The 9,086-nt window shown below is 59.4% G+C and overlaps 1 protein-coding gene across 1 annotated transcript in view; it reads right to left on the bottom strand.

The window, feature by feature from the left end:
* Nucleotides 1-2,691: 2,691 nt before the first annotated feature.
* KALRN (kalirin RhoGEF kinase) overlaps nucleotides 2,692-9,086 on the bottom strand; it is a 288,617-nt gene continuing 282,222 nt past the window's right edge. Inside the window, exons 57-60 of the mRNA XM_038752830.1 lie at nucleotides 8,792-8,870; nucleotides 7,105-7,305; nucleotides 6,065-6,203; nucleotides 2,692-3,308 (exon numbers count right to left, since the gene is read on the bottom strand). Of these exons, the coding sequence (XP_038608758.1) occupies nucleotides 2,697-3,308; nucleotides 6,065-6,203; nucleotides 7,105-7,305; nucleotides 8,792-8,870 (1,031 nt within the window). The 3' untranslated portion in view covers nucleotides 2,692-2,696. The remainder of the gene's footprint in view (nucleotides 3,309-6,064; nucleotides 6,204-7,104; nucleotides 7,306-8,791; nucleotides 8,871-9,086) is intronic.

Genomic DNA, 9,086 nt, shown 5'->3' with positions numbered 1-9,086 from the left:
GGTCCGGCGGATGGTGGGCCCCGGGTGCCCGCAGTGGGACTAGGCCCTCCGGTTCTGGTACTACTAACAATAATAATGTTGGTATTTGTTAAGCGCTTACTATGTGCAAAGCACTGTTCTGAGCGCTGGGGCAGATACAAGGTAATCAGGTGGTCCCATGAGGGGCTCACTGTCTTCATCCCCATTTTACAGATGAGGGAACTGAGACCCAGAGAAGTGAAGTGACTCGCCCAAAGTCACACAGCTGACAAGCGGTGGGGCCGGGATTCGAACCCACGGCCTCTGACTCCAAAGCCCGGGCTCTTTCCACTGGCACATAGTGAGCGCTTGACAAATACCATCATAATTACCGCTGGGCGACCCGCCGGATGCTGGGCCAGGGCAGGGGGGTGGGGGGCTGCCTTGGCCTGTTGGGGGTTGGGGGGAAGCCTGGCCCTGAAGTTATTATAATGATGGCATTTATTAAGCGCTTACTATGTGCAAAGCACTGTTCCTAAGTGCTGGCTTTGAGGGGCTGGGGTGGGGGGCTTGGTTCTGGGGCGGTGTGGCCTTCCAGTAGTCCTCGGGGGTGGGCACCTGGGGGGCCTGACCAGATCTGCGTGGCTCAGTGGAAAGAGCCTGGGCTTTGGAGTCAGAGGTCATGGGTTCGAATCCCGACTCCACCACATCATCATCATCAATCGTATTTATTGAGCGCTTACTGTGTGCAGAGCACTGTACTAAGCGCTTGGGAAGTACAAATTGGCAACATAGAGAGACAGTCCCTACCCAACAGTGGGCTCACATGTCTGCTGTGTGACCTCGGGCAAGTCACTTAACTTCCCTCAGCCTCAGTTCCCTCATCTGTAAAATGGGGATGAAGACTGTGAACCCCACGTGGGACAACCTGATCGCTTTGTATCCCCCCCCAGCGCTTAGAACAGTGCTCTGCACATAGTAAGCGCTTAACAAATGCCAACATTATTATTATTATTACTATTATTATCTGGGGGGCAGGGCTGGGCTCTCGAGGGGTGGCCAGGTCGGGGGGGCGAGTCTAGGTCCTGAAGAGGGGGAGCTGGGCGCCTGGGGCTGAAGCACTTACTACGCACAGTAAGTAGTAAGCGCTCAATAAATAGGACTGAATATTCTATTTATTTGATTTTGTTAGTAGGTTTGGTTTTGTTCTCCGTCTCCCCATTTTAGACTGTGAGCCCACTGTTGGGTAGGGACTGCCTCTATATGTTGCCAATTTGTACTTCCCAAGCGCTTAGTACAGTGCTCTGCACATAGTAAGCGCTCAATAAATATGATTGATGATGATGACGTGGGCCTGACTCTGTGGAAGACGCGGGGTGGGGCGTGGCCAGGATTGACAGGCCTCTAAGTGCCCGGATGGAGAGGGCCCGAGCTGAGGAAGGCGCGTGCTTGGGGGCGTGGCTAGGTGCCCGGATGGAGCCGGAGCCGAGTGCGGGAGGCGCGTGGCGGGGGGCGTGGCCAGGGGTGATGGGCGTGTCCTCATCGCCAGGGGGCGTGTCTAGGTGCCCGGAAGGAGGGGGCGCCGAGGGTTGAAGCTGAGGAAGGGGCGTGGCCAAGGCTGATGGGCGTGTCCAGGTGCCCGGATGGAGAGAAGCAGCGTGGCTCAGTGGGAAAGATCCCGGGCTTTGGAGTCAGAGGTCGTGGGTTCAAATCCCACCTCCGCCAGTTGTCAGCTGTGTGACTTTGGGCAGGTCACTTCACTGGGCCTCAGTGACCTCATCTGTAAAATGGGGATTAAAACTGTGAGCCCCACGTGGGACAACCTGATCACCTTGTATCCCCCACAGCGCTTAGTACAGTGCTTTAAACATAGTAAGCGCTTAACAAATGCTATCATTATTATTATTACGATGGAACGGGCGCGTGGTGGGGGTGGGGCCAAGATTGATTGATGGGTGTGTGTGTGTGTGTGTGTGTAGGTGCCTGGATGGAACGGGAGCCGAGGGCTGACGCCGCTGAAGGCGTGTGTGTGGGGCGTTCTCATCCCCGAGGGGCGTGTGTAGGTGCCCGGATGGGACGGGGCCAAGATTGATAGATAGGCGTGTCCTCGTCTCCAGGGGGCCGTGCGTAGGTGCCCGGATGGAGCGGGCACGTGGTCGAGATTGACGGGCGGGTCCTGGCCCCGGGGGGGGCGTGCGTAGGTGCCCGGATGGAGCGGGCACGTGGCCGGGATTGACGGGCGTGTCCTGGCCACGAGGGGGCGAGCGTGGGTGCCCGGATGGAGCGGGCACGTGGCCGAGATTGACGGGCGGGTCCTGGCCCCGAGGTGGCGTGCGTGGGTACCCGGATGGAGCGGGTACGTGACCAAGATTGACGGGCGGGTCCTCGCCCCAAGGGGGCGTTAGTGGGTGCCCGGATGGAGAGGGCACGTGGCCGAGATTGACGGGCGGGTCCTGGCCGCGAGGGGGCGTGCGTGGGTGCCCAGATGGAGCGGGCACGTGACCAAGATTGACGGGCGTGTCCTCGCCTCGAGGGGGCGTGCGTAGGTGCCCGGATGGAGCAGGCACGTGGCCGGGATTGACGGGCCGGTCCTGGCCACGAGGGGGCGAGCGTGGGTGCCCGGATGGAGCAGGCACGTGGCCGAGATTGACGGGCGGGTCCTGGCCCCGAGGGGGCGAGCGTAAGTGCCCGGATGGAGCGGGCGCCCGGGGTCACGCCCTGGTCCCGGGGGTCTCGGCCTAGGTGTCGGGGGGCGGCGGGCGCCTGGGGCTGCAGCCGTGGAAGGCGTGGGGCGGGGGCGGCGGCCGGACGTCGTGCTGCAGCCTGCGCCTCTCCACGAAGCCGGCCAGCCGCGCCGTGTCCAGCGGGGCCGGGGAGGATCCGGAGGAGCCGGGGGAGCCGGGGTCCCCGGTGGCCCCCGTGGCCCCGGGGTGGCCAGGGCGGTGGGGCTGCAGCCAGGGGTGCCGGAGGCAGGTGGCGGCCGTGGGCCTCCGCCGGGGGTCGGGCTGCAGCAGGGCGGACACGAAGTCGCGGGCGTGGAGGCTGACGGCGCCGAAGTACTCGGGCGGGAAGCTGAAGTCGGCCCGGCAGACGTTGTCGCAGGTCTCCTCCTTGCTGTCGTCCAGGAAGGGCGAGACGCCGCTGAGCAGCAGGTAGGCCAGCACGCCCACGCTCCACAGGTCGGTGGCCAGCGCCACCGGCGCCCCGCGCACCACCTCCGGCGCCGCGAACTCGGCGCTGCCCAGCAGCCGGTGCACGTGCCACGGGCCCGTGATCTGCACCGCATCCTCCAGGTCGATCACCTTCACCCGCGGCACCGGCAGCCGGGCGTCCACCAGCAGGTTCTCCGGCTGACCGACGCGGGACGGTGGGGGGGTGGCGGGGGCGACAGAGACAGGAGGAAGGGTCAACGCCAACTCTCTCCTCGACCCCCTCCAATCTGGCTTCCGTCCCCTACACCGAAACTGCCCTCCCAAAGGTCACCGATGACCTCCTTCTTGCCAAATCCAATGGCTCCTACTCTGTCCTAATCCTCCTGGACCTCTCAGCCGCCTTCGACACTGTGGACCACCCCCTTCTCCTCAACACACTGTCCAACCTTGGCTTCACAGACTCCGTCCTCTCCCCTCTTATCTCTCCGGCCATTCATTCTCAGTCTCCTTTGCGGGCTCCTCCTCCTCCCATCCCCTTACCATAGGGGTTCCTTGAGGGTTGGTTCTTGGTCCCCGTCTGTTCTCTATCCACACTCGCTCCCTCAGTGAACTCATTCGCCTCCACGGCTTCAACTATCATCTCTACGCTGATGACACCCAAATCTACATCTCTGCCCCTGCTCTCTCTCCCTCCCTTCAGGCTCGGGTCTTCTGCCTTCAGGACATCTCCATCTGGATGTCTGCCCGCCATCTAAAATTCAATATGTCCAAGACTGAACCCCTTATCTTCCCTCCCAAACCCTGCCCTCTCCCTGACTTTCCCATCACTGTAGACGGCACTACCATCCTTCCTATCTCACAAGCCCGCAACCTTGGTGTCATCCTCAACTCCGCTCTCTCGTTCACCCTCACATCCAATCTGTCACCAAAACCTGCCGGTCTCACCTCCGCAACATCGCCAAGATCCGCCCTTTCTTCTCCATCCAAACCGCTACCTTGCTGGTTCAATCTCTCATCCTATCCCGACTGGATTACTGCATCAGCCTCCTCTCTGATCTCCCATCCTCCTGTCTCTCCCCACTTAAGTCTATACTTCACGCTGCTGCCCGGGTCATCTTTGTGCAGAAACTCCCTGGGCATGTTACTCCCCTCCTCAAAAATCTCCAGTGGCTACCAGTCAACCTATGCATCAAGCAAAAACTCCTCACTCTCGGCTTCAAGGCTGTCCATCCCCTCGCCCCCTCCTCCCTCATCTCCCTTCTCTCCTTCTCCAGCCCAGCCCGCACCCTCCGCTCCTCTGCTGCCGCTAACCTCCTCACTGTGCCTCGTTCTCGCCTGTCCCGCCGTCGACCCCCCGGCCCACATCCTCCCCCTGGCCTGGAATGCCCTCCCTCCGCCCATCCGCCAAGCTAGCTCTCTTCCTCCCTTCATAGCCCTATTGAGAGCTCACCTCCTCCAGGAGACCTTCCCAGACTGAGCCCCCTTTTACCTCTCCCCCTTCCCCTCCCCACAGCACCTGTATATTTGTTTGTACAGATTTATTACTCTATTTTACTTGTACATATTTACTATTCTATTAATTTGTTAATGATGTGCATCTAGCTTTACTTCTGTTTATTCTGATGACTTGACACCTGTCCACATGTTTTGTTTTGTTGTCTGTCACCCCCTTCTAGGCTGTGAGCCGGTTGTTGGGTAGGGACCGCCTCTATATGTTGCCGACTTGTACTTCCCAAGCGCTTAGTCCAGTGCTCTGCACACAGTAAGCGCTCAATAAATACGATTGAATGAATGAATGGGGAGGGGCGGAGGGAGGGGAGGAGAGGGGAAGGGGAAGAGAGGAGGAAGGATGGGGAGGGGCGGAGGGAGGGGAAGAGAGGAGGAGGGGTCGGGGAGGGGGACGGGGGAAGGGCAGGAGAGGGGCGAGAGCCGGCGGGGCAGGGGGAGAGTCGAGAGCAGGGTGGGGGGGGGGAAAATCGCGTCAAAAATGGAGCCCACAGTACAGTAGGCCGGCCGTCAGGTCGCAATGGGCCTCTTCCTAGCGCTCAGTCCAGTGCTCTGCACACAAGAGACTGGAAGCTCCTTGAGGGCAGGGGCCGGGACTACTAAGTCTATCATCATTATCATCATCAATCGTATTTATTGAGCGCTTACTATGTGCAGAGCACTGTACTAAGCGCTTGGGAAATACAAATTGGCAACACATAGAGACAGTCCCTACCCAACAGTGGGCTCACAGTCTAAAAGGGGGACACAGAGAACAAAACCAAACATACCAACAAAACAAAATAAATAGAATAGATATGTCCAAGTAAAATAAATAAATAAATAAATAGAGTAATAAATATGTACAAACATATATCCAGGTGCTGTGGGGAAGGGAAGGAGGTAAGATGGGGGGGATGGAGAGGGGGACAAGGGGGAGAGGAAGGAAGGGACTCAGTCTGGGAAGGCCTCCTGGAGGAGGTGAGCTCTCAGCAGGGCCTTGAAGGGAGGAAGAGAGCAAGCTTGGCGGATGGGCAGAGGGAATAGGGGCATTCCAGGCCCGGGGGATGACATGGGCCGGGGGTCGATGGCGGGACAGGCGAGAACGAGGTACGGTGAGGAGATTAGCGGTGGAGGAGCGGAGGTTGCCGGCTGGGCAGTAGAAGGAGAGAAGGGAGGTGAGGTAGGAGGGGGCGAGGTGATGGACAGCCTTGAAGCCCAGGGTGAGGAGTTTCTGCCTGATGCGCAGATTGATTGGTAGCCACTGGAGATTTCTGAGGAGGGGAGTAATATGCCCAGAGTGTTTCTGGACAAAGATAATCCGGGCAGCAGCATGAAGTATGGATTGAAGTGGAGAGAGACACGAGGATGGGAGATCAGAGAGAAGGCCCTCCCAGGCACTCAGTCCAGGGGTCCGCATGGAGGAAGCGGTCAGGAAACGCGGGCGGGCATCCCGGGCATCCGCCTACCTTGATGTCGAGGTGCACCACCCTGCAGTTGTGCAGGTATTGCAAGGCCTCCGTGGTGCCTCGGATGTAGAAGGCCACCTCGGCCTCCATCAGCTCGCCGTGGTTCAGGACGTGATGGAGCAGCTGACCGTCCTCCACCCTGCCGACGGAAGGCCCCGGGGGATCCCGGGGGGACGGGTGACCAACGGACCGGACGCCCGCTCTCTGCGGGGTGGGGGGGGGTGGACGGGGGGCTGCCGCCGTCCACTGCGCTGATGGACGATGGCGACACCACCGCCGGACATCTCACCCTGGGCTGGACTCCCCCCCCAACCTTTGCTGGCCACCTTGCCCTAGCCGGGACTCTCCCCACTCCTTTGCTGGCTACCTCAATCCCAGGCTGGACTCTTCTCCCTTTCTTTGCTGACCACCTGGCCCTAAGCTGGTCTCCCCCTCCCCCTCTCCCCCAACTTTTTCTGGCTACGTTGCCCCGGGCTCCACTCCTCCCCTCACTTTTCTGGGCACCTTGTCCCTGGCCTGGACTCCCCCTCTGCTGGTCACCTCGTCCTAGGCTGGATTAATAATAATGGCATTTATTAAGCGCTTACTATGTGCAAAGCACCGTTCTGAGCGCTGGGGAGGTTACCAGGCAATCAGGCTCACAGTCTTAATCCCCATTTTCCAGATTGAGGTACCTGAGGCCCAGAGAAGTGAAGTGACTTGCCCAAAGTCACCCAGCTGACAGTTGGCAGAGCGGGGATTTGAACCCATGACCTCTGACTCCAAAGCCCGGGCTCTTTCCACTGAGCCGCGCTGCTTCTCTAGGGGGGGTTCCCCTCCCCCTTTTGCCGCCACCTCTTCCCGGGCTGGACTTTCCCCCATCCCTTTCCCCCTTGACTGGACACCTCTCCCCAGGTTGGGACCCTCCCCGACCTCCTGCCGGCCAGGGACTGTGTCCCCCCCATCTCCCCACTCTGTTGTCCCGCCGAGGGCTCAATACATCCCACTGGTGGATTGGTTGCTGGAATGCCGGGACGGGGCGGGGGGCGAGTGACCCTCACAGCTCCAGGACGAGGATGTAGGCGGAGGGGGACTCGTAGGTGCCGTGCAGGGTGAGGAACTGGGGGTGCTGCACGTGCTGCAGGAGCGATGCCTCGTGGGCCACCTGGTCCTTCCGCTTCATCTTCTTGCTGACGAACTTGACGGCCACGTCCTTCCGCGTCGTCTTGTGCACGCACTTCTTCACCACCGCGAACCGGCCCCTGTTGGGCAGCGAGGGGGTGCCAGGTGGGCCGCCGGCACGTGCCAGGTGGGCGGCCAGCACGTGCCAGGTGGGCGGCCGGCACATGCCGGCCGGGAAGGTGGGAAGGAAGGGAGGGAGGGAGGGGGGCGGTTAGGAGGAGAATGGGGACAGGGGGGCCGAAGATGGAGGAGAGAGAACCGCTGACCCCACCAGGGTCCGAGTCTGGGGCTGCGGGAGGTCCGAAACTACAGAACTTCTTTTATTTAAGCGCTTAGTACAGTGCTCTGCACATAGTAAGCGCTCAATAAATGCGATTGATGATGAAACTACAGCTGAATTCCTCTCTCCCTCCTCCTCCTCCTCCTCATTATTATTATTAATGATAATAATAGCAATAGTAGTCATAATAATAATATTGGTATTTGTAAGCGCTTCCTATGTTCTAAGCATTGGGGTAGATACAAGGTTATCAGGTTGTCCCACGTGGGGCTCACTGTCTTAATCCCCATTTTACAGTTGAGGTAACTGAGGCCCAGAGAATCAATCAATCAATCAATCGTATTTATTGAGCGCTTACTGTGTGCAGAGCACTGTACTAAGCGCTTGGGAAGTACAAGTTGGCAACGTACAGAGACAGTCCCTACCCAACAGTGGGCTCACAGTGACTTGCCCAGGGTCACACAGCTGACAAGTGGCGGAGCTGGGATTAGAACCCAAGACCTTGTAGACTGTGAGCCCACTGTTGGGTAGGGACCATCTCTATATGTTGCCAACTTGTACTTCCCAAGCGCTTAGTACAGTGCTCTGCACACAGTAAGTGCTCAATAAATACTATTGATTGATTGATTGATTGACCTTTGACTCCTAAGCCCGTGCTCTTTCCACTAAGCCACGCTGCTTCTCAACCACAATAACAGTTATGATAACAATTGGGATATTTGTGAAGCGCTATGTGCCGAGCACTGTACTGAGCACTGGGGTAGATACAGGCTAATCATCATCATCAATCGTATTTATTGAGCGCTTACTGTGTGCACAGCACTGTACTAAGCGCTTGGGAAGTACAAGTTGGCAACATATAGAGACGGTCCCTACCCAACAGTGGGCTCACAGTCTAAAAGGGGGAGGTCTTACATCGGGGCTCCAAGTCTAAGTAGAAGGGAGAGCAAGGATGGAATCCCCAGTTTACGGATGAGGTCGCTGAGGCCCAGGGAAGTGAAGTGACTTGCCTGAGGTCCCACAGCAGACGGGTGGCGGAGGCGGGATTAGAATCCAGGTCATTTGACGTCCCCGTCCGGGCTTTTTCCACTAAGCCCCCTGACCCTCACAGAACACCCCCTTCTCCCTCGCCTCATGACCTCCTGGGCTCCCGGACGGCTCTGCTGGGCCTAGGGGAGGGGTGGGGGGTAGGGGGTCCCAGCAGGAACCCTCTCCTCCTCCTCCTCCTCCTCCTCCTCCTCCTGTCCCTGGGACCCCCCCGGGACCCCAGATCCCCGAGCCCGTACCTCCCGATCTCGTTCAGCTCCGTGTAGGCCAGCTCGAAGTTGTCCTTCCAGGTGATGGTGGCCCCGGCCGGGGCCGAGTCTGCCCACGGGGAGGGCCGAGTGGCCCACCGGCGGGGATGGGGGGATAGGGGGAAGGAGGAGAGAGGAAGAGATGGGGTATGAACAGGCTGGGGGGTTTCCGGGGGGGGCGGTCTAGGGGTGCTCCAGGTGGTCGGATGGGGCGGTCTGGGGATGCCAGGGAGGTCTGAGGGCACCCCGGGGGCAGTCTAGGGATGCCCCGGGTGGTCTGATGGGT

Source organism: Tachyglossus aculeatus, chromosome 1 (assembly GCF_015852505.1).
Source record: "Tachyglossus aculeatus isolate mTacAcu1 chromosome 1, mTacAcu1.pri, whole genome shotgun sequence".
NCBI classification, from domain to species: Eukaryota; Metazoa; Chordata; class Mammalia; order Monotremata; family Tachyglossidae; genus Tachyglossus; species Tachyglossus aculeatus.
Note: the sequence above shows the minus strand (reverse complement) of the source record. Positions and strands in the feature narration are given on the sequence as shown.